We start from the raw sequence: 26,054 nt of genomic DNA, 5'->3' as shown, positions 1-26,054 counted from the left end.
AAATCCTTAAAACTACAGGACAGAATTTGATAGCCCTTAAAGCAATAACAATTGATAAATTAAATGCAATCTATTCAGCATTTGACATCTTTTTCATTCATTATTCATTCAAACAGTATTTCAATTCAAATCTCTAGCTCATGTGAGAAAAGAAAATGATGCAAGAACTAGACGTTTATTACTCCTGGCAAAACCCTGAAAATGCAGATTGGGCAGTATCACTGGAATGGACTAAATAGTCCTTCAAGAAGAGTAAGAAAAATAGAACACCAGGAAGAGAATGTTAGATATGGCACTGAGATATGTGAGTACAGGCTTTATTTGTCTAGAACTGACACTAGGGAAAATAATAAATCAACAATAAGCTTATAGATTTGACAGGTGTTCTTTATGAAGCCCCATGAAGCAAGAATATTTAAAAATACATTCACATATAAAATAATATGTTTATATTATTACAAAGGAAGCAAAGAATGTAGTCCTTGATTTTCACTCATTCTGAATTGAATTTGACTGAAAATTAGAAGATAAGGGAGGGAAAAGGAATAACTGTTCTTCCTGATTAGGAAGATCACTATTAACTCAATTACTTATAACTACCCTAAAGAACAGCTCTAGGATCAAATCAATGTCCTTCAACCTGAATATTAAAAAAAAAAAAAAAAATGAGTTGCAAACCCCATCACATTTCAGATACACACAATGGGGTACAAATATTTTTTTTAGGAGAAAAGATGTTAATTTAATTTGAAAATGTTATTTTGAAATTTTTCCAGGACTGCTTTGAGAAATGTCCCAGATCCTGTTGTTGCTCTCTCTTTAGGCAGTTTTTTGGTGGTGCTACTTGCAGGCATTTTTCCTCCTGAGGGCTGGTGTCTTTCAGAGATTCTTTTGTCCCTTGTTTGGTAATCTTTGCTGTAGATAAAATCAAGCCAATAGACTCCTGGAGGCAATCGATGGTAAATAAATGATTCAAAGGACACACAGTCTGAGAAAGATGATGGAGAGAAGGGGGAAGATGAGGAAGAAGAAAATGAAGAAGGTGGATACTGAGGCAGAGGCCCAGTCATCGTTTTTATATAAAGCAGCCATTTAACACCCTGGAACTGGTGGTTGGTGCTCTGGGGTTGAATGGCAGGAGTCACCGATTGTATTGCAATGTTGGGAGTCGGGAGTGTAGATGTACAAGCAGACTCAGTGAGGATAAGAGCTTCCTGATTTCTTTCTCCCTCAGGTATGGTCAGAGTGTCATGTTCTTCTGCAGGAGCCTGAGGGTGCTGCTCTTCATAGCTAGGACATGGAAGGCAAGAAATGGAGCTTGGTTTTGGTTGTGGAATTTGGAGAACTAACCTCACACCCATTTCCCCCTCAGAACCAGGTAGAGGTGTGGGTATGGCCACTAATTTTGCTCCATTAGGGTCTTTTCTTCCCTTAACATGGGAACAGCCATACCGTATCCAGCAAGCACAAACTAAGCAAACTGTGTAAGTTGATGACAATCGTGGGCCAGGTTGAGGATTAGGACGCCCCCTCATCCACCTCAAGAGAATCTGTTTTCGAATGTCTCTATGGATTCTGCTCTGGGGGATGGAACTGACTATGTTCTTAACAATTTCATTAGGGATAATCACACCATCCACTATACATGGTTTAAGGTAAAATAAACTCCATGAAGGCTCTCTATTAGGCATAGCTTTGGACTGTTTGGGACTTTGTAGAATCTTAACCTGGTGCTTGGATTTCAGTGGAGCCATGGCCCAATGTTTAAGGTACGATGTTGACCTAGCTTGATGACAGAGGCAGAGTGCTGGGGTAGACATGATCTGGGGGTGTTTAGTGCAGGGTAAACGTGCAATTTGGCAGGAATGATTCGATGATGTTATGAGGCAGAGTCTTTTTTGAGAATACTTGACGTGGGTGTATGATGCTTTAGTACCTGTTAGATTCCTGAACAAGACCTGGAAGTCCAAAGGCCACTTTAAGTATTTCCTTTGCCAGACTTTTTGACTTCCACCTAATAATTGTCCTCCTAACATAGGATAGCGGGAATAAGATGGTGAATTGTAACTTAGTTCTGTTCCCCTGGTTTTGTTGATCAATGTGTCAATAAGTTTCTTCCTAAAATAGCAAAGAGGAAAATATTAAAAAGTTGGAGTCTGATAGATGAATCAAAAGGGGAAAACACCCAATTCAGTAGGTTTATCAGATAAACCAGGAAGTGGTCTGTTCCAGAAACTAACCCAAAAATTCAGATGGATAATGTTTCATTAATTTATAACCTAAAGAGAAGAAATGTGATTATAGAAAATCATGAAAAAACTTTTATTTTGAAGGAAGATTATTTATGAGCATCCCCTAGGAGGTCATAGTTCATCATCTTTCCCTGACCATTAACCATACTGGTTTCTATGGTCTATTAATCATAATGATCCATCCAAAAATTGGGACCCATAGAAATTGTGGTAAAGCAAGGTAAATTCTACTTTACCTTTCTATCCTTTGATTTAAGGATTGTAGCCTCCAGGTTTTCTCAGCAACACAGGGTCCTGAAAGAGACCAACATGATTTAAGCTGGAAAGAATTTATTGACCTCTACAGAGTCTGTGTGTATAAGGATCAATGGCATAAAAAAAGACAAATAACATCTATATGGAGGACAATCAGAGAAATTGAATAGAAGGCATTTGAAGGGGTTTAGAACAGAAAAGCTTACTATACAAGGTCAAGGGACCATTAGTCATTGTGTGGGATAGGGAACCTCCATTATCAACTGCCTTCTAGAACATCTCCACCAGATATACCATAGGCATGTTAAACTAATAAGTCTACAACAAACTCACTTTCTTCCATGAACCAAGTAATATTAGCTCTGACTCAAACTAGTATGGTACCTGAGTTTTGAGATTGGAATTAAATGAGATACTCATAGAACATCTCAAAGTTCTATTTGTTATCATAGATAATTTATCTAGCCCTAGAAAGGCAATAATATTCTGGGCAGAAAAGAAAATAATTCAGTGAATATACACTGATTCATATACGTACAGCTTCTTTTTACCAACATTGCTCATACTGATCTGCTGACAGGAAGCCTCCCTTGTGCCCTGATTTTTGGTACATAGACTACCCATATAAAGCTGTGTAAAAATGCTCTGAACCATTGGTTCCCTGAGTTACTTAGTATTGGATTGAGATTCATTTCAATTAATCAAAAGGACATACATACATAGGTTAAGACCTTAGGACATTGCTGCCACCACACTAAAAAACTTTCTTCCTAACTTTCCTACCTGCCATAGGAATGACCATCAAAAACAGTACCTAGGTTCCTAACCTCAAAGATATGGATTGATTCTCAGCTCATTCCTCATATCTTCATTTGATAATTCTTATCAATAATACATTAACATCTTTGACATGCATCCTCTCTTCTAAACTCAATATGACAGCCTTATTTCAAGTCTTCATCTTTTACCCAGGTTTCTGAAGAGTCCCTTCCTACCTCCAGTCTATCCTATTTTAATCCCTCTTTGATACAGTTACCAAACATTCCTAAAGTAGAGGTATGGTCAGGCACTTCTTTGCTGAAGAAGCTTTAATGGTTTCTTAATACAACTAGGATAACATTTCTGCACTAAACTCTATGATAATTTAAAGTCTTTCACTTAGATCTGACTTAACATCCTATCTTTCCAGGTCTATTCAATATTCTGTTATTCGCCCCTTCATACATTCTGTATTCTAGTCCAAATGGTCAGCCTGCTGGTATTTACTTGTACATATCATTCCATCTTCTACACTTCCAGGGGTTTGCACAAGCTACTCTCCTCCCCAATCATTGTTTTGTCATCTTAACAATCCTTAATTCCCTTCAAGATTAAGCTAAAATAATGCCTTTCCTGGTCCCCTTTTCTGGTAATTTTCTTCCACTCTCCAAAATTCACTATTTATCTATGAGCATATGGTTTTTCTCAGGATATAGTTATTGAACTTCATGTTCAAAGGGGACCAAAAAGACATCACTATTTTAGGGTCAAGATACAGTGTGTCTGACTGTAGCTAATCAGAACAATATGAGTTCAGAAGGCTTTACTACAAGTCAGACACAAATAGTTCATATAACATTTGAAATAGAGACATCTTGCAATTTTTTTTTGAGCTACTACAAAATCTGCTTTGCTTATAGAGCACAGTGCCTTCTTTGTTGTGGATAAGTCATGGAAAAGTCATACTGCTATGTCCTATGGAATTGTCTCCTATAACTCACAATTCCTAAGTTCTTTAGAAAAACCTTGAGTGTGTCCTTGCATTGCTTTTTCCTTGCCTCATGTGAATTCTCCATAAAAAAGTTTTTTAGTCAAACATGTTGTGCATTCAAAATATCATGGCTGGCTCATCAGGGTTGTGCTCTCTGCAACAGAGTTTGAATGATTGGCAGTCTAGCTCAAGAAAGAACTTCAATGTTCAATATCTTATCTTGTGAGGTGACCTTCTAAATCTAAGACAATTCACATGGAAGCCATTTTCCTGGCATGGTACCTAATATTGTTGCCCAGATTTCACAAGCATACAATGAACTTGACACAGCAGCTCTGTATACCTTCAATTTGGTAGGAAGCTTATACCTCTCTTTTCTCACTCGCAGATTTCCTTCAGAGTCTTCCAAACACTGAGCTAGCTCTGGCAATGTAGGCATTAACCTCATCATCTATCTGGACATCCCTGGACAATACACTGTGTGCCAAGGTAAATTCAAAAGCTCTCCATTTTCTGTAACCAAAGGTACATGGATGGTATACAAAGGTATGGATGGTGCAGTTCTGGCTAGTGGAAAACTCTATTTTCTTAGTGCTAAGTGTCAAGCAAAAATTAGCAAAAGTGGCAGAGAAATAATTCTATAATATTTTCATCTCCGCCTCAGAGGCTCCATTGATGAACTGGAAAAAAAAAAAAAGTTGTACATCAGCTCTTTCCGATTTAGTCTTGGCTTGTAGCCTTTTCAAGGAAAATAATTTACCATCACTATAGCAGCTGACCTTGACACCATTTTCATCCTCACTGAAGGCTTCTGACAACAGTGTGGAAAATATGCCTTAAAAAAAAAAAAAAAGCATAGGGAGCAAGTCCTTCTGTGAAGACTGAGTTAGCACCCTGGATGCCTTGGAATCATCTGGAGTCAGGATAAGCAAAAGTCCTTGGTCTCTATTCTTGGTCTTTAGGGGTAGAAGTAAAAGGAATGGACGCAGGATCTTCATGACCTCCCTTCTCATCTACCGCCAAAGTGACACTGCCTTATCTTACTCCACCCCCTAATTCCTCCTACAATTATCTATATACACCAAAAGATCGAGCCAGCACAGAATAGTGGGAAGGGCCATTTTCTAAGCATATGCTAATAGAGTTATTGTCCAATCTGTAATTAGCCTTAAGTGCTTGGTTGTCTGGTTCCAGTGCATTGACTCAGAGTTTCAGCTCTTTAGTACCTCAGTACAGCTTCACTCCACTGGTGACTGAGAAAGTGAGAGCATTATTCTCTCATGCAAACATACCAACACAAAATTGGCATATAAATTGATGAACTTCTCTGAGCAACCAAATTTTATCACAATCTTCCACAATCCCCATATCAAAGACTTCTGGTTCTGTCCCTGGAATTTCCCCTGAAGATGTCAGACAGCAAATATCCTATCTACCATTCCTCAGCCCTTTCTAAAGTTACACTGGTTCTCAGGTAGATGACCATCTTCCACATGAAGAATAAATCCAATTAAGACTCTTGTAAGAGATTCTCTTGTGGTTATCACGGTATGATTTATTTCCATTTCCTCTATAGAGATAGACAATGAAGACATCCTTGAATTCCTTTAGACAACTTCCTTTTGCCATATAATCCAAAAAATTTCAGTAAGCTTTCATTGAGTAGTAGACCCCTTGGCCTTGTAAATCTCAGCTGGAATAGAATCAGTACCAGGCACTTTGCCTCATCAGAGAAGCCTAATGGTATTCAAAACTTCTTCTTTAATTGGAAGTTTAGCTAAAGAGGGATTGAATTCAATCTGATATATATAGTCATTGGTTTAAGCATTGGTTCATGAGGTCCATTGAGAATACTATTCAGCCTCTTTTTCTGGTATCAAGTTCCTTATCACTAATCAATGTTGAGTCTATTAGCACAAAGTAATTGAGGCCTGTAGCTTTCAGAAAATCATAAATCATAAATCAGGAAATCCTATCAGCATAAAACTGCTTTTATCTGACTTCTTACTGAGCCTAGAATTCTGTATCTGTCTAAACTTTGCTTGCACTTTACTTTCAATGGAGTTAAATGCTGCCTTCTTAGAGAGAGATAAAACTATCCTACTGGAAAACTCTAATTCTCATTTTTCATTTAACAGCTTCTGCATTTCCCCAACATTTTTGTCAAATTGATCCTGATGTTTGTGAGTAGTGGGACCCAAATCATCTGCAGATCTCTAAAAGTGGCCCACCATTCCTTTTCTGCTTATTGTGTATTGGTTCAGCCTTTTCTCCCAGGTAGCAACAAAACTCTTCATGTTAGAAGCAGTATAATCCATTGAAATTAAATCTTCTGATAGTCATCTTGCCTTGGAGTCACCAATTTTGTTGAATGTAAATGTTTTGCCTGGAAAAGATAAGTCTATGATTGGTCCAGTATTCTGTGCCATACATTGCCTTTATTGTTCTTACATTCTGTCTTTTTTCTCCTTACCATGACATAGTCTATTAAAGGTCATTAAATGCCAACATTTGCTACAAAAGTACATCCAAGAAGTTTTATTGTGCTTAAGTAAATGGAAAATAGTATTGATAATGAGAAGGGTCATGAGATGCACAAGTCTTCAATACAAAGTGACTGTTGCTGTTACTGTTTCCAACTCCATTCCTCCCAAGGACTCTTTGCCATAACTGATAGTACTATGTCTAATCTGGCATTAAAGTTACCCAGAATTACAAGCTTGTCTTCTCTTCAGCATACTGATGATGACAGTTTCCTAGTTTCAATAACATTTTTCTTTGCCCTAATCAGGGTTTGTTATGGGTAAGGGCATACACATAGTTGATGGAAACACTTTCCTGAAAGTGGCAATCATTGTTTGTTTGTTGTTGTTGAAGGGTTTTATTTTCAAAACATATGCACAGATAATTTTTCAACATTGACCCTTGTGCATAGCCTTGTGTTCCAGATTTCCTCTTCCTTCTCCTCACTCCCTCCACTAGATAAGCAATCCAATATATGTTATACATGCTAAAATATATGTTAAATCCAATATATGTAAAATATACAATTATTTTGCTGCACAAGAAAAACAAAATGCAAGGAAACAACAACAAAAGAGTGAAAATGTTATATTGTGATCCACATTCAGTTCCCACAATCCTCTCTCTGGATGTAGATGGCTCTCTTCATCACAAGATCATTGAAACTGGCCTCAATCATCTCATTGTTGGAAAGAGCCATGTACAATGATCTCCTGTTTCTGCTCATTTCACTTAGCATCAGTTCATGTAAATCTCTCCAGACCTCTCTGAAATCATTCTGCTGATCATTTCTTATTGAACAATAATATTCCATAAGATTCATATACCATAACTATTCACTATTCTCCAACTGATGGGCATCTACTCAGTTTTCAGTTTCTTGCCACTACAAAAAAGGGCTAAAGTGGCGGTCATTGTCTGCTATTTACTGTAAGGAAGCATATAAACTTGCTGACTAGGTTAGATTTGATTGTGAAACCTATGCCAGCTTCACAGCACTCCCTATCATTGAAATCACTCTTAAAAAAAAATAAAATTAAATTAAAAAACAAAAAACAAAAAAAAAAAAAAACAGACATCCAGCTCTGACATCAGGGAGTTTTCATTTACTTGCCATATTTTATTCAGGACTACTATTTGGATGAGATAGCTGCTGTGTTCTCTTACAATAAATTATTTACTTTTCAGGTCTACTCATTTTCATGTTGTCCATAAGCATGAGCACATTCCATTTACCATTGCTGAGTGAAATCATCTTCACAAAAGTTTTTGTACAATTTTTGTGTTTTGACCACAGGGTAGGATATCTCCATCTGCCACAGTGAGCAGGCCAGGATTAGATCAAATAAAGACAACAAATTTTAGAGCATCTTTATCTAGACCCCTTCCCTCAGGCTAGGAGGAAAACAGTATCATCCTTGAAACAGGCTATTATTGCATATAGATTTTTAATGAAACTTGAAAAGATTTACATGAACTGATGCAAAGTGAAGTGAACAAAAACAGAACATTGTACACAGTAACTGCAGCACTGTACTATGATCAGCTATGAATAACTTAGCTCTTCTCAACAATACAATGATCTCAGGAAGGATTCTGGGAGATGGTGGAGTAGGTTAGTAAATTTCAAGCTTTGCAGATTTTCCACACAACAGAACAAATTTGCACCTCAAGGCAAACATAGATTGTTGAAAGGATGTTTAGATCAGTTCACAATTCTACCCACAATGTATTTGTGTCCCAGTTTTACCACATCCTCTCCAACATTTATCATTATCTTTTCCTGTCACTGGGACAATATTCCATTGTTTCTTTTTTGTTTTATTTTCCTCTTTTATCTTTCTTTGTTCTATTTTTTTAAAATAATTTTTAAAAAATGAATGTTAAAAATAACTAATGAATGCATTAAACAAAAATAGTGCAATGATCCAAGACAATTTCAAAAGACACATGGTGGAAAATGCAATCCATATTCAGAGAAAGAATTGATGTAGTCTAATGCTGATCGAAGCATACTATTATTTTTACTTGATTTTGTGTAAATGTATGTTTTCTTTTTAGTGTTGCTTCTCTTACAACATAAACAATATGGAGTTTATAAGACTGCCCATCTAACTATTTTATCAAATTGCTCACCATTTTAGGGAGGTTGGAGTTTAGGAAAGGAGATAAAAAAAAAATTGAACACAATTTTTAATATAAATGTTTAAAATTGTCTTTGAATGTAATTGGGAAAAAATATTTTAAAAAAATATATCCAATATACTCAAATCCTACTCCTACTTTAGTCTAGTGAGAAGAACAATCTATGCTCTGGGTTGTCTGTGTGCATTGTTGTGATTAACTCCCAGTGTTATCCATACTTGCTGTTTCCTACCTTGCTCATTGCCACAGGACTTCAAGGCTGGTAAAAATGGTAAAATGGTATGAATAATGTCTTTTGACTCTAGCATAAATTGCATTTAACTGCAGCAGTGTTATACAAAGTTGTTGACTTTGTTTTCCTTTCTAGAGTCAAATCAAAGATCCAGTGGCAAGATGATTTTTTATGACAAGCTGACAGTCGTCACAGTGGACGACTTTGGCATCTTTCATCTGTCCAAGTTCTAAACACTCCACAATACCTGCTTCTGCCACCTTTATGACCATTGGAGCAAATTATGTTTATCTGTCCATTGCAGCAATGGAAGATTTCACATGCTAGGAATAGACATCCCTTTAATTCACCAACAGATTTGAGACCTATTGGTTACCTTCACCCCGTTTTAGGGATGATGTCTGTTTTTTAGCCTGTCTGCTGAGACAGGGTGCTTCTTGGAACTCCAAGTGAGAATGAAAGATGGACATCAATGGTGGGTGAACAACCCTGATACCAAGCCCTAATACCAAAGGCCCTAGTCCTCCTTGAATACTTCATAACATCCCAGAAGTATACAAAGGTCCTTGAGGGCAGGAATTTCTTTAATTTATTCTTTATATCACTGATACCTGCACATAAAGGAGTGCTTAATAAGCTTTTGCTAAATTGAATTGGCCATGGAAAAAAAATAATTAAGGGGATTTTTTTTTTAAAGCTAGAAACAAGAAAAAAATGAGAGAACAAGCTTTTGAAACTAAAAAGCTGAGTTCTTACCATCAGGTAGTTTCCTCCATCTTCTTCTCTTAAATCTCCTGGAGATGTTTTCTTCAGGAAACAAGACCTATTAAAAGAAAGATATAAAGTTTTCAGAGGCCACTTTTAAAGACTAATGACCCATCTTTACATCTGGGTTCAACTTCATAGGGAACATTTTTTAACTGTCCCTATGATTTATATCAGAGACATCCCTACAAATGTTGGTTTATAATTATCTTGTTTAAAGCCCAAAATTAACTGAAACTTTTTAAAATATGAGCTGAATTTAGAATCACAAAACCTGACTTCTAATCTTGCCCAAGTCCAATCTTGTCTAATTTTTGCTATTTTTTTTTTTTTTTTTAGAGGGGGGAGAACAACCAAGTCACTTAAATCTTTCTAAAGTCATTTCACCTGGCAAATGAAGAAGTTGATCATCATCCAGGTCACATTTCTGGCTATAATCTGAGATACAATGATCTTAACACAATTCTGATGTCCTTATTATTTAAAAAAAAAAAAAAACAAACTAAGTGATGGAGACTAATCTCTAATATTCTATAATTCTATGGCTTACTAATTACAGTATAAGATCTTTTATTTTTCTTTTGTTTGTTCCTTATTCAGAGCAAGAAGAAAACAAGAAATTAAAATACCTATTGCTTGGAAAGAGATATATAGATTAAAAAGACAATAGAAAGAATCCAAAATTATTCATCCTCTGTTTTTACAGAATTAATCTTCCTTTATTACTAAAGAAAATATTGTTTAAACTGGAAAGGATAAATGGGGCATGGTAATGAAGGAATTCATACTTAAGTTAAAGCTGAGACTCTTGTTCCCCCCATACTCACAAATGTAGATGGATGGCCTTAAGTTACTTGATAAACGCTTGGATTCACACAAGAATCAAAACATTTGTTAAATCTTTACAATGAACCAACAAAATTGCCCTGAATACAAATACAATACAAATAAAAGTAAAAATAATCCTTGCTATTCATGAATTAAACATTCTAAGGAGGTACACAGTAAATAACTTGGTGCAGACCTACACACATGAGGTATGGTGGGAAGTAATCTCAGAGAAGACACTAGAAGCTATGGAGAACAGGAAAGTCCTCTTGCAGAAGATGGGATTTGGGCTGAGACACAAAGAAAGTCTGAGAAACCAAGAAGCTGAGGTAAGAGGAGAGCGCCTTCCACTTTGAGGACAGCCGATCAAAGGGACATAAAAGGAGATTAGGTATATTCTGCTTGGGCCCTGAGGGCAAACCAGAAGCAGTGGGCTAGTATTGGTGAGGCAGATTTCAGGTCAACAATTTCTAAAGGTACTATCTAAAAGTAGACTGGTAAACCTCAGGAGTTAGTGAACTTTTTGCAGGTCTTTTAATTCAAGCAAATTTTAGATGGTGTCTTGCTGGTGATATAATGTGAGACTGGATGAAAGATTTTACTGTAATGAGCAGATTGTACTACCACTGAATCCCAAGGCCTATTTTAACTGAAATTCTGTCTTTCTCGTTGTCTAAGACCTCTACATGGCTTAATTTTTCAAAATCACCTCAGATTCAGACTTGTTGCAGACCTCACAAAAGTGACATTTTTACACATATTTTAAAGAAAAGTAAAATGAATGTTATTTTAATTTTTTTTCATATTTCAATATACTATAACTAGTTTCCTTTATCATACTATGTACTTTTTTGTGCATTCAGAAACATTCTGAGGAAGAATCCATAGTATTCAGACTGCCAAAGGGGTCTGCACATAAAAAAGGGTTATGAATTCCTCCTGTATCTAATTTGAATAATACAATAATAATACAATCTTTCTCACAGATGTTCCCTTCTCTCTTGTGATAGTGCTACCAACCCTGGCCCAGGCTCTCACTCACCATATCTTAATCCTAAAAGTATTATAATAATCACCTTCTGGTTGGTATTGCTGCCTCATTTTTCCTTACTCCAATCAGTTACACCAATCTCACCTTCTGCAAGAGTCCTTTCCTCTAATTATATTATGTCTTGCATATACATAAGCTATTTGCACTTTATCCCTTCTATTAAAATAAGTGTTCCTTAAAATCAGTAACTTTTTTGTCTTTTTTTGCATCCCTAACAATTACTATTCTTGGCACACAGTAAATACTTGATAAATGTTTGTTGTCTTGACATAACCTAAGACAGTGATAATTATTTTTAGAACTGGAAATTAATGATGTGAATTATCTGAATTTCTCATATATCCTTCCATCATAAAGTCCTTTCATTTCCCAGAGGCCCTCCTTTTTAAAAATTGGCTCAAAAGTGCTACTGAGAGGTATTCAGAAGGAAGCTGCTCTCTAGTTCTAAGAAATGAAAACTGTATTAGTTTGAGAGTTATTTGCTACTTCCCTTGTTAAAAATCACATTTCTAACTCCTTTCTGCAACTATTCTTGTCTACAAGAAATTAAGTGACTAAGACAAAATGATAGTAACAAACCAAAAAGGAATATGGCATCTACCTGCCAACCTGCCATGCATAGCCCTGACTGGAGGTCACACCTTAATGCCCAATAAGGCTTATCTGAGAAATGGCCATAGGAAGCAAGAAAGGATAGACAAATCCTAAACATACTCCACTTCTTTGTTTCTATTGAGAGTTCCACCAACTCTCTAGTCATCCATGTTTTCAATATTGGGAGTCATCTTTAATCGTCATTCATCTTCACCAACACTGCTGATGATACTAAATTGCCAAATTTCATTGATTTTACCTCAACATCTCAGATCTATACCTTTTCTAAATTTAGATTGCCATCCTTTTTCAGATTCTCATTAGCTCTCTTACTTGTAATATTGCAACAGACTCCTGATTTCCAGTCAGTCTACCCTCTTCCATAAAGCTACAAAGGAATCTTCCTAAAACTTTACCATCAATGTTATTCCCCTTAAGAATCCTCAATGATTCCTTACTGCTGATACATATTCCTAAATTTCTCATCTATAGTCCCTGCACATTATCTTTTTTTTTTTTTTTCCAGTCTTGGTTAACTGTCTTTTCTTAATGCTACAAGAAGATATTCAGGGATGGTAGAATGTAATTTAGGGAACTACAACAATAATAGTAAAAAATCTAGCAAATACTTTACTTTATAAATATGACTTTGTTTATACTTTAAAGTGTAATACTGTTATGCCACAGTCTCCTTGAACTGTTCTACTTCAGTTTCCCTGAATTAGTTTCCCTGAATTATATGTCCATTTCCCTGAGTTAGTATGTAATCCCCACCTTTTTTTCCTGTCCATTAGAGCTGTACCACGTACTCTAAACATTCCAAAAGATAAGTCTATCTCAGATGCATAATTGAAATCTTTACTTCTGTTTGTTCAGACATTCTGACTCTGGCCTCCCAGTTAGTAAGAATTTATAGTTTTCATCCCCATTCTGCTAGAACCAAATTTATGGTCCATCACTGAAAATTCCTGCTTTTTGCCTCCTGCCTTTCTCTTAATGAGTCTTGTTTAAAAAAAAACCAAAAACAAAACAAAACAAAAAAACCTTGGAGTGTTACATTACCACTGGATACTTTGAGTCCTGTCCAATCAGTTAAACTCTCCAATAAATAAAATATTAAAACTCTCTAATCTCTATCTTGCCTCAGTTTTTCCAGCATTACAATACAACTTTAATACTACTTTAAAGCAATTTTGGGGGGGAACTGGACACATACCCAATTTACCCATGAATATGTGTTTAGGAAATTCCCAGTGAGAGAAATTCTTCTATATATTAAATTTGGAGTTGTCAATGGATCACATGACCTAGCAATTTCATTGGTGAGTTCTGAATCAAATTTTTCTTGAATTGGAAAATGGCTCTCTAAAATCATAGTTGTCATAAAAAAGTAAATAAATCTTGAGATTTGATTATCTATGAACTCCCCTCTTTAAATGATTTAACTTTCTCTTAGTTACTTTCTGCCCTCTTTCATTATTGTACATATTCCTAAGAGAAATGAAACAAATGAAAACAAAGCCTATTCAATTCAGAAATAGAGCATTCTCACCAGAGAAGATTATGTTCCAGGATATAGAGAAAACTAGACACACACTTCTTCCTCAGACACCTGTACTAACTAAGGTTGAACTCCTGTGATGCTATCTTATTCAAAGGACCTAAGATCATCCTGACATCATAGAACTGCCCATTGTCATCTGGCTATCAAAGTTACCTCCCTCATTTCTGGAGTACTAGTTATTTAGAGCTGAACTTAAACTGCTGGCATATATATCTCTATCTATATATATATATAGATATATATATAGATAGAGATATATATATCTATATATCTGTGTGTGTGTGTGTGTGTATGTGTGTGTGATTAAGTAGATATTGCCATATTCTTTAGAGCCTAGAAAGTCTGCCTTTATTATTTTATCCATAAGGTTGGATTAGTTAATCAGTTAAATTAGTTAATCAGATTTCCAAGCTGTTATATCTTATAGCTATATTGGAACACTAAATTTCCATTTTTTTCCCTCACCAATAAGATACCCTATTAGAAGGTTTCCTCAATTCTAGATTCTGTGATTTTTTTTTTCAAGCAAAGCAACAAGCTTCTGAGAGTATCTAGGTACTTTTTTGTCCAACTTATGTACATATATTCATAATTAAACAAAATTTAAAAACATTTGTCTATAACCTTTGTATATATTGAGATGAAAAATGGTGAAAAGGGAAAAGAAATATGACTGCATAGAAAACTGAATCTATTAACCTGTCTATATCATATGTGTAGATATTATGTACATATGTGTATATATGTATATATATATATGGATGTGGAGATGGAGATAAATGCACATATATGATATACATACACATATCACACACGTAGATATCAGCTAATATAGTGAAGTCAAAAAAACTCATCTTCCTGAATTCAAATCTGACCTCATACCTAGAATTATCTATATCCATACCTACATATATAGACATATTTTTTATTGAACATACTCTCCCATCAGCTAGGCTCTTCAGATGTTCTTCCAAATTGCTGCTCTACCTTGTTTATTTCTGGCTTCTTTTAGGAAATCCTTTATTTGGATTCTCCTCCCCCACCACCATGATTTTAATCTTAGCCACTTTATACCTTACTCTTCACTCTCTCCTTAGCAATTTATTTATCCCCATGCCTTCAATTATTGCTTTTAGCTGTATGATGTCCAAATTTTTAACTCCAGTTATAATATCTCTTCTAAATTTCATATACATGTTTTCAACTGTCTACAATTCTTTACAAGAGTAAAATTATTCATCATATTTCTTCATAAAACTGTATAAGTGAGGTCAATAAAAGGTCAATAAAATGATCTTCAGCTAAGATATATAGACATATGTCTTAGATTTGGAGTCAGAAGTACTTGACAATGACATTATATATCTTGCCTCCTTTACATTCCAGTTTGGTAAATCAAATCTCAGCTTTCTTATTTCTTAAATGGAAAGCGTAGCATATACCCTGCCTACTTCACATAAAATAATAGCTGTCTATATAAGTGTTTTGTTTACTACAAAATACTATAGAAATGTAATAACATAAACATATTTATGTGAGGTGTAAATAGCTTGGACAAAATTCTGGTTTCCATATTTCTTTAGAAAAAAACTTAAGTTTATTAATTTCTGAAAATCTCACTCATCAGGTGAATAGAAGGCAAGAATTCCTTAAAAAAAAAAAAAAAAAAAAAAAGGAAAACTATCTTTTTGGAATCCTGTTTTTGAAGCACACTAATTTCAGTCAGCCATATCTATAGACTTTTTTAAGAACCTGAAACCATGTGCTCATGTACCTATCTAAGAACTTAGAAGAAGCAGAGTGTACAGTTTTCAGGAAAACTAAAAACATCCAGTAATGATTACTATTAGTTAAATCCAGGATCTCAAAGATTTAACCACCTTTCTGGTTTTGAAAAGCTAAATACTTATTTAACAAGTGAATGTATTTATCAGAATGATTACTAAACCCATGATTTTTTAGTTTTAATACCAATTGAAGGGTGGCATGGCATTTTGGGATATCATTCTCTGGGTCCCCCCCTCCTCAGCATGGTATATCCTTTGTCTTCATATTGTGTTTAAGCTCCTTAAAGATAAAAAATCTTTCCAATTTGTCTTTGAATCTCCAGTGCCTAGATACTGATCTTGCTTTATAAGCAACTTGTAAACATTTATTGAATTTTTTTTTAATTTAAATACACATGATTTCCATTTTGCGACTAGCAGATACTGTGAAATGTCATAAGACCAGGACAGAATTCAGTGATCTTGGTGATTTACGTCTCCATAGAATATACTCCCACAGAGTCCTCCTGCTTCCCATTCTCTCCAATACAGATGTTTTCTTGGCTAGACTTATGGACAGATAGAAGAAAGCTACTTTCTAGCTTCAAGGAAAAAGAACCTGAGGGTTTCTTCTGGCCTGACTTTATAGAGTGACTGGTCTTTTCAGCTACTGATCTCAAAAGTCTCAGCCTTTTTCTTCTCCCATTCTCTAGTAACAATCAATGACACCTTCCCCTCATTCCTCCCTTCCCAGCCCTAAGTCTGAAATACCCTTACCAGTAGCAGTTTCAAGAAGAGCAAGAAGCATGTTACTTCAAATATTCCCAATAGCAATAACTTCTGCAAATCCAAATCCAAATGACTTTCATGGATGTAAATCTCCCTCATAGGGGAAAGCTACAGGGACTATTGAGCTTCTAATAGAAGCAAGCAACTGGAGAAAAATAAGTATCAGAAAAAAGAGTAGACTTTCCTGAAAGGACTGTGCCCCTGAGGATAAGGGAAAAAGTAGATGTGCTTCCTTAAACACCTATGACAGGACTGAGTACTGTAGTTCCCTATCCCAGACAAATGATCTAAGGTCACCCTGACATCACAGAGCAGCAATAGCTCATTGTTCACAGTCAGAGTTGCACTTTGGTGGCAGAATGATTTGAAGTGACCATTATTTCCTCTTGGTACAATTTATTAAAATCTTTCCATTTAATTTCTTACAGGCACCTAAATGCTTCCATTTTCTTGATAACGAACATCATACTACCCTCCACAACACCACAACTCTTACCTAAAACTAAAACTGTTCTCTCAAAAAGGTCACCAATGATTTCCTAATCAACAAATCTAATGACATTTTTTCTCTGCATCTTTGGATAATGTAAAGCAAGATTATTGAACGTGATCTCTCTTCTCAGTTTTTTTGTTGTCCTGAACTGCTCCTCAATTTCAATCATTACTGACTCATCCTCCCCTTAGGATATGCTTAATATGAATGCACCTCCGTGGGTCTAATCTTGGCACTCTCTCCCTTAGAAATTTATTTATTTCTGTGCCTTCAATTATAACCTTTAGGGAGATGGTTTCCAAATGCATGTCTACACTCCTAATCTCTCTTCTAAATCCATATTTATGTTTTTAACTACCAACAAAATAATCCATCATACTTTTTATGAGATAAGTGAGGTCAATAAAATGATCATCAGCACAGATAGAGAGATAAAAACAGACTGAGAGATTAAAGGAGCATATGCCACTTTGATGTGAATCTTGTTCCAGCATGGGCTTAAATGGTCATTGGAATATTTGGTTTCCCACTTTTTTATCAATCACTACTGTTGAAATATGTGAACAATAAGTGAAGGATTCTGAGCCACAGTTTTTGTACATTTCCTTGGAGCAATATCCATTCTTTAAAAGATTATAAAAAAATTAAAAGAATTAAAAACATACCAAAAATAGAACAAATAAATATGAATATGAAATCTGGCATTCAAATGGGAAAGTTATCTTGATCTGGTTTTATCTCAGGATAATCAGACTTCTGTCCTAAGGTTAGCAAAAATACCTATACATGACCACTGTTGTTACAAAATGAAACCATATCAAAATTAATCCTTGTCCAAAATAATTCACCCAAAACATCAAAAAAGTACTTTTACTTCACTGGTTCTCAGTTTCCTCATCTGTAAAATTCTGGATTGGACTATATGGCCTTTCAAATCTATTAAAACCTGAAGGAATTGGGGAAGCATCCACACCAACAATATCACAAATCTTTTAAAGACTAGTCTGTTTTTCTTTAGTCTTTGTGGCTAAAGTTAATTAGTTCCCTTCCAAAATAACAAACCAATTTATGACTTGATTTTCCCCATATTAACACAAAAACAAAGTTTTCACAACAAAACAAAATGAAAAAGAGAAAACATTTCAGCAAACATTTGAATATTCTTCTTGCCCCAACCTTGCAAAAGTAACATTCTTTCTAATTAAAAAATAATGACAGCTCACTATCAATGGTGGAGCCAATAGCTTCCATTTAGAAAGGTAAATAAAGTGTGAAAAAGCATTTTCTTTCTCAAAGCAGGCTTGAATTTTAAGAAACATGATATAAATCACTCCAATGGGCAGCTGTACAAACAAATAAGAATATAAAAAAGCTGTCTTTAAAATTAAGGATCTGCTATCTGTATTCTGTGTCTATTACCACGTTTTGAGTAAACATTTTGAGTACACATCACTGAAATCACATGTCATTTTATAGGTTATACATAGTTATAATATTGTTTTCTTTTTGTTTTCCAATTAGTGAAACATCCTTTAAAAATTACTATCTTGATTTTATAAGATTTCAATAGCATTTCCATGCCAATGCATTCCTTTAACTGAATATCCATAGTATATTTATATCATAGTTCATGTGTTTGTATTAAAATGCTACATATTTCTTTTTTTTTTTTTGTAGCATTTTATTTTTCCCAATTACATAAACCTAACTTTTAACATTTAACAAATTTTTTAAATTTAAAGACAGGTTGAAAGGAAAGAAAAAGGAGGATAAATAAAGGGAAAGTAGAATGATGGTTGATTTATAGTAATCATAATTGTTCATGTGAATGAGATAAACTTGCCCATAAATTGGAAAGTGAATAACAGAATGAGATTAAAATCCTACAATATGTTGTTTATAAGAAACACATATAAAATGATGAGATACACAAAGTAAATATGAGGCTGAAATAGAATCTATTATACTTCAATTGAAGTAAAAAGAGAAAAAAAAAAATAGGGGGAGTAATCAGGATCTCTCTCTTCAAATGCTTCTTAAAGGAAGAGATTATTTTTTCCCTTATTCCAGGAAGATACTGATTTATATTATTATCATGATGGATATTTCAAATACTATGATAATATAATAGGAATAACTTTATTAGAAACAAAATTTTTTAAGTAACTGTTTTATAATTTAAGCATTTTAGGACAATTAATGTTATGTGTGTGTAGGTGTAGTTTATATGTGTGTGTGTGTGTTACATTTGTGATTTTATCAAGACAGAAAACTCCCAGTGTGGAAAGTTCCTCCATTGTAACGTGCTCTCCTGGCAGTTACAATTACTAGCTTAATAACCGGTAGCGCACTCAAGAACAACCATGTGTAATCTTAAAAGACTTTATTATACCTACTCACATAATGCCCTAACTGATGCCCTGACTTGTTGGTTCCCCGAGTGAACACCTGGTCAGAAGACCCATGTGTTCACTACCAAAACCCTTACCTCTTTTGGCTATCCATCTTGGCTTGGCCACCCAGGCTAGGGAGCCAGGGTGAAGAGCGCCAGGTTAAAGAGGACCGCCTGCTGCCTGCAGTGGGCTTACATAGGGCCTGTGTGGTCACACACACAGCCAATCAGTGAGAGAGTCACCCATTAGGAAGCTATCTCAATATGGCCAGGATCCCGCCCAAGGGCAGTCCTAATATCCACAGAAATTACTTCTGGGCCTCAATCTCCCGATTTGCTGTGGCACCCATTTAAAGGCCCCTTACAATTCCCTTTCTCTTGTTTTGCGGGAACCGCACATCTCACCAAGCTAAACTTTTAGCACCAGCTATAGTTCACTCGATCCATGAGATGACAGAGTGTTATGCCCAAGGAGGTACAAAGCAGCAGATCAGTAAACAGAAGTATGACAATAAGAACCAGGCTCAACAGTGGCCCAAGTGTTCAACCCATTCATCAAAGTCATACTCGATATAATATGCCAATGAGGTAGGATGTCAACACTGAGGTGGGAAGTCAACAAGGTAAAACATCACAATTCTAGTTAACAATTAAATATCAGTGAAGTAGGTTGTCACAATTCTAGTTACATTTATCACAATTCTAGACCAATTCTAGTTTCTTACAATTTTCTGTTGCACTTGTCACAATCCTAGAGCAATTCTAGCTTATCACAATTCTCAATTGCACTTTTCACAATCCTAGAACAATTCTACTTTCTCACAATTCTCTATTGCACTTTTCACAATCCTAGAACAATTCTACTTTCTCACAATTCTCTATTGCACTTTTCACAATCCTAGAACAATTCTAGCTTATCACAATTCTCTATTGCACTTGTCACAATCCTAGAACAATTCTAGCTTATCACAGTTCTCAATTGCACTTTTCACAATACTAGAACAATTCTAGCTTATCACAATTCTCTATTGCACTTTTCACAATCCTAGAACAATTCTAGCTTATCACAATTCTCTATTGCACTTTTCACAATCCTAGAACAATTCTAGCTTATCACAATTCTCTATTGCACTTTTCACAATCCTAGAGCAATTCTAGTTTCACAGGTGCACATAAGCAAAGTCATGTCCAATAACATTGTCTCAATAACAAAGGCAGGTGGGTGTGTTGGTTTTTCACCCACTAATTTAAACGCATATTCCTTCAATAGAAAGCATAGGGCAAAGCCTCTTCCCAGGCCACCATATGGCAAGTAGCCACGGGAGAAGCAAGCAGGCCCATTGTCCATTTACAGTCTTTATATTGCATATCACCCAAAACAGTCCATTTCAGCTGCAACACTGGAACTGTGTCTGGTGTTTCTGGTGTCACGGTCAGGAGGGGCATCGCTGCCATCAGCGTCTGAAGGGCTGCGGACATCTGGCTGGTCCCTCTGGGCTGTTGTCTGGTCCTTCTCTTGGATCCCCAGGTTACAAAAATCTCTGGTGGGGATGAACTCTGCTGCTGGATCTGCACCTAGGAAGGAATGTCCCCGGGGCCCAACTTGGGCCTTTCCAAATGCCATCCAGGCCTTTCCACATCACAGTGGAAACAAAGTTGTTGTCAAAAAGATTAACAAAAGTCAGACAAAAGTTAGTCAGTCTGTCACTTAGCTGCACTTTCTGTGTATGCCCGAAGTGCATTGCTAAGGTAAAAGGCAAAGAATTTAAAAATGTAAAACCAAAATAATTTAAAAGTGTAAAACCGAAATAGATTAAAAATGTAAAACCAAAATAACTTTAAAATGTAAAATCAAAAATGTTTTGAAGATGTAAAATCAAAAGTGTTTAAAAATGTAAAATCAAAATTTAAAAATTGCAAGCAATCACATATCCCAAAATTCCCTTCTCTTGTTTAGAAGAGAAGATCTTGGGGATATAGTATGTGCAGTAATGACTTTACTAATAGGATTATAAGAAATGCCAATGGAATGGGCAAAGTCAAATTCAATGCAAAAACACCTAAAGGCATAGTATTTGTAAGCCAATCCATAACTGTCTTAAATGAATGTGAAATTTCTACAATAGAAAAATGGTTGATCACATGTCTAGCTGCTTCTCCAGATTGGAATGAAGCCATAATGTCCATTGGTCTTAAAACATCCACTCATACAGTTAATGAAAAAAGAACACTCGGCTATATCCCTGAATTCTTTTGCCTAAAATCAAAGTTTGAGTTTCTGATACCGAATTGTACTTCAGGAGTGTGAATCAATAAATCTGATATTACTTTTCCTCCTGGGTCAAAGATCACACACTATTTATTCTAGTGATTAAAACAGCAATTTTCCAAATCATTCTAAACATAAACACTGTTTTATAATTACTCGTAGGAGGTTGGGAAATCAAGCCCACCAGTGGAAGTGGAAAATCCACGAGGTAAGAAAAGAGGAGTTCCACCTCTCCAAAGACGATCCTAGCAGTTTTACAAGTATAAAACTCCACTCTCTCTAACTGCAAGGTCTTATCCCTGTAAGGTTTCTTAGAAATTAACTGAATTGTATTTTTAAAACTTTTCTGATTATACTCAATACCCCACAATTCCTTTTTGCCTTGGGGCATAAAGCCTACTCCTGTCCTTTGAAATGAAGACACAGGAGTTTTGAATGGATTAATGGGCAGTGCTGATGATATTATCGCCCTTCCTTTTCCTCCTCCCCCTTCTCCCTTGGCCCAAGAAGGTGAGGCAGAGGGAAGAAGAATTGGAAAATCCCCCAAAGGCTGATTTAAAATCAAACCTGAGCTTTGCACATAAAAAGAACTAAACTTCTCAATGGAAGAGTAATCAATAAATTCCTTAAAACAACAATGCACGAGGTAAACCAACAAAATGCTAAGAAGAATTTCTACAACTGAAGTCCATGTGGTTCCTTTATTTCCTTCCTTAGTTTCAGCCACTGGTTTGAACTCTTCCTGTTCTATCTGTAGTAACCTAGCTTTTTCTTCTTTCTCTATCTCAATCTGTAGTTTAACCTGCAATTCCAGCAACTCTTGCTGTGGCATTTCGTACTCTATACTGTCATATATACGCATTAGCTCTAGGTTGCTCCCTCTCCGAGATATATTTAATGGGTGTGGGGATAGCCTTCTGGGAGCTTGATTACAAGCTTCCTGCTGTTCTTCAGTGGTAATCTTTGTTAAAAGATCTTCCATCTGGCTCTTTAACCTCTTTATATAAGCATTATGTTCAGCTGTGTCCTTGAGCCTGATCCCAGAGTTACCTGGGTCCATATTGCTTCTCTGTCTTCCCTCTTAAGTGGCGTTTCTACTGGATCTTTCAGAATCTTAATTCTGAATATTAAATATTTTCAAAACCTGATAATTCCTGATGCATCCACGTTGAGCACCATTTGTAACGTGCTCTCCTGGCAGTTACAATTACTAGCTTAATAACCGGTAGCGCACTCAAGAACAACCATGTGTAATCTTAAAAGACTTTATTATACCTACTCACATAATGCCCTAACTGATGCCCTGACTTGTTGGTTCCCGAGTGAACACCTGGTCAGAAGACCCATGTGTTCACTACCAAAACCCTTACCTCTTTTGGCTATCCATCTTGGCTTGGCCACCCAGGCTAGGGAGCCAGGGTGAAGAGCGCCAGGTTAAAGAGGACCGCCTGCTGCCTGCAGTGGGCTTACATAGGGCCTGTGAGGTCACACACACAGCCAATCAGTGAGAGAGTCACCCATTAGGAAGCTATCTCAATATGGCCAGGATCCCACCCAAGGGCAGTCCTAATATCCACAGAAATTACTTCTGGGCCTCAATCTCCCGATTTGCTGTGGCACCCATTTAAAGGCCCCTTACTTACACTCCATTAATGGAAACAAGCAACCAACCTATCAGAAACTTAAATTCTTTGGAGATTTGCTTATGATACTGACATGTACACAGACTGTTGTTGACATTTTTTTTTTTTTTTTTTTTTTTGGCATGTGATTGTATTATCTAGGGAACTTCTGATGAGAAATTTCCTCTTTATCAATGTGGATTGACACTTACTTTGCAATATATACTCAGAGATTTAAAAGTGGGATTGTAAGTGCATATCTTTATACACATAACATCTTAATTAGTAAAAATTTTATACATTAACTATTCAATAGAACTGAACTTAGCCAGTGGTTCAGTATTATAATGATATAATAATTAAATTTCTCTATTGCCAAAGATGGAATTCAAAAGAAGCAATCTTTTAAAAATTTATCTTATGAACCCAGTGTTAGTTTCAGTTTCACTGTCCTTTGAGGATAGTTTGCTTTCTTCATTTTGTCTTTGCTCTTTCACACAATATTGCCAGAATCTGTTTTCAAGCTTGCATTATATGGTTGTTTCTTTTAATTTTCCTAACCTTTTTTTTTCACTGACCTCATTCAATGTACCTGTTACCTAAGTTTTTGTGCAATATTTCTTTCTAAACTTCCAATTCATAGTCCTAAACCCCAATCTTTTTTGCTGGGAGGTCCTCTTATCATTTCACTATCATCAAAAATCAGTATAAGAAAAACATCGTAGAGTTTTAGGATGATATGCAAATATTTATAAAACATTTACCTGGATTCACTCATAATTTAATGAAATGGACACAAGTTATATATCATGGGACTTTTATAAAATTTGCTGATAGCATTTAAATTTAATGTCCAAAATATTTTAAAATCTTTGTCCCTAGCAAATGTATTGAATACATGCAAGAAAATACAGTTCCTTAAAATCTTATAAATTTAAATAAGATTGCAATTTCCTTGAGAATATTAACTTTATTTGCCTTTCTTTTCTATCCCCTACTTCTTAACATTGTGCTTATTAGCACATAGCAGGTACTTAATAAATTCTTATTGTTTGATTCTGATCCCATAACAACTACAATCATAAATCTTGTAGGATAAACTCACGTACAGAAATCCCACTTCATCATATAGATACTCCCCAGATTAGTTAATGAAGCTATGACTTTTTTTTTTCTTTCAGCAATGATTCAATCCAATTCAACAAACATATAATAGTGCATCTGCCATGTGTAAGGCACTATGCCAGGCAATGAGAATATAAAAGTGAAATAAGACAAAAGCTGTGCTTTCCAGGTATTTACAGTCTGGTAGACATGAAAGATAAAGAAATATACTAAAATCAGAATATTATAGATACACTAGAAGGAACAAAGTCCTGTGAAAAACACAATAAGATAGAAATCATTTTCAGCTAGAGGAATTCAAGGGTAAGGTTTAGAGGAGAGGTGGAATAAGAGTTTTCTTTGTGTCCAGTGAAATAGCCTCAACAAACCTCCAAGATTTATTCCAACAACCTGTGATTTCATTAAATCCTTCCAATAATCTATATCCAAAACTAATTGTTTAAAAGCCACAGATCTTCCCCCTCCCAGGCAATTGGGGTTAAGTGACTTGTCCAGGGTCCCACAGCTAGGAAATGTTAAGTGTCTGAGATCAGATTTGAACTCAGGTCTTCCTGAGTTCAGTGCTGGTGCTCTATCCACTGCACCACTTAGCTGTCCTGAAAAGCCACAGATCTTAAGAAGATGCCTGAGAGCCACGAAATAAACTGACTCATGCATAGTCACATAAATTAGTACATGTCAGATATTGGATCTTTACACAGGTTTTTTCAATTCCATGTAAATATATTATCTACAATTTTATACACAGTATCTACAATACTACTGCTTGGATACCATTCTTTCCAAAATAATAAATAACTGGAAGTTGGCCTTAGTATAATGTAATCATGAGTTCATTTGAAATTCAAAGGAATCAGAGGTATGCAAACTCACTTTCTGATAGATAAAAAAGAAAAGTTCAGCTCACACTAAAACTAATACTTGTTTTGCCATATATCACCACACCTGGCTAAACTAGCATGTCAGTATTGTCCTTCCTTTAAAAGTGATTTGATAAAAATTCACAATAAAAAGTACTAAAACAATTAGCTGACAAGGCAGCTAGGTGGTGCAGTGGATAGAGCACCAACCCTGAAATCAGGAGGACCTCAGTTCAACTCTGGTCTCAGACACTTAACACTTCTTTGCTATGTGACCCTGAGCAAGTCACTTAACCCCAGCCTCAGGGCAAAAAGGCAATTAGTTGAAAATTGACTCGCAATATTCATTTATTAAGCCTCTAATGTGTACTAGCACTGGCTACACAAAAGAGGCAAAATACAGTCCCTTGCCGTAATCTAATTCACATGTTGGCTTGATCCTGAGCAATTCACTTCAATTTAAAATGTTCTCTAGCAATTGTCTGAGACTATAAATCAAGGCAGGTCTGCTTTAGAAAAGGAAATTTCCATACCGGAAACTTCCTACACTGATAAAATAAATCATTGAATCCATGAGCCCCACTTGGGTCACACAGCCCTCCCTCTTTAGTTTCCTTCACTCCTCCCTTTAAATCCCTTTCCCTTACTTGTATCCTTGCTTTATTACTCTTTTCCTTTTCCTTTCCTCTTCCACTTTTTAATGAGGTGAGAGAGAATTTTCTGTAAAACCATTATGTCAATTATTTTCTCTTTGAGCCAATTCTGATGAAAGTAAGATT

General features: G+C 35.6%; 1 protein-coding gene across 7 annotated transcripts in view; it reads right to left on the bottom strand.

Annotated features, from left to right (window-relative positions):
* Nucleotides 1-716: 716 nt before the first annotated feature.
* Nucleotides 717-26,054, bottom strand: part of CSNK2A2IP (casein kinase 2 subunit alpha' interacting protein) — a 232,941-nt gene continuing 207,603 nt past the window's right edge. For 2 of the 7 annotated variants that reach the window (XM_074299804.1, XM_074299805.1), the window contains 3 exons: nt 9,914-9,980; nt 2,489-2,546; nt 717-2,118 (listed from right to left, as the gene is read on the bottom strand). In XM_074299804.1, the coding sequence (XP_074155905.1) occupies nt 738-2,036 (1,299 nt within the window). In that variant the 5' untranslated portion in view covers nt 2,037-2,118; nt 2,489-2,546; nt 9,914-9,980 and the 3' untranslated portion in view covers nt 717-737. Of the gene's footprint in view, nt 2,119-2,488; nt 2,547-6,488; nt 6,644-9,913; nt 9,981-13,947; nt 14,035-16,502; nt 16,770-26,054 lie in introns of those variants that run through there. The other 5 variants (XM_074299809.1, XM_074299806.1, XM_074299808.1 and 2 more) reach the window with 5 other exon arrangements.

The sequence above is a fragment of the Sminthopsis crassicaudata genome, chromosome 3 (genome assembly GCF_048593235.1).
Source record: "Sminthopsis crassicaudata isolate SCR6 chromosome 3, ASM4859323v1, whole genome shotgun sequence".
NCBI lineage: Eukaryota > Metazoa > Chordata > Mammalia > Dasyuromorphia > Dasyuridae > Sminthopsis > Sminthopsis crassicaudata.
The sequence above is the reverse complement of the archived record's forward strand: the minus strand, read 5'-3'. Positions and strand labels throughout refer to the sequence as shown.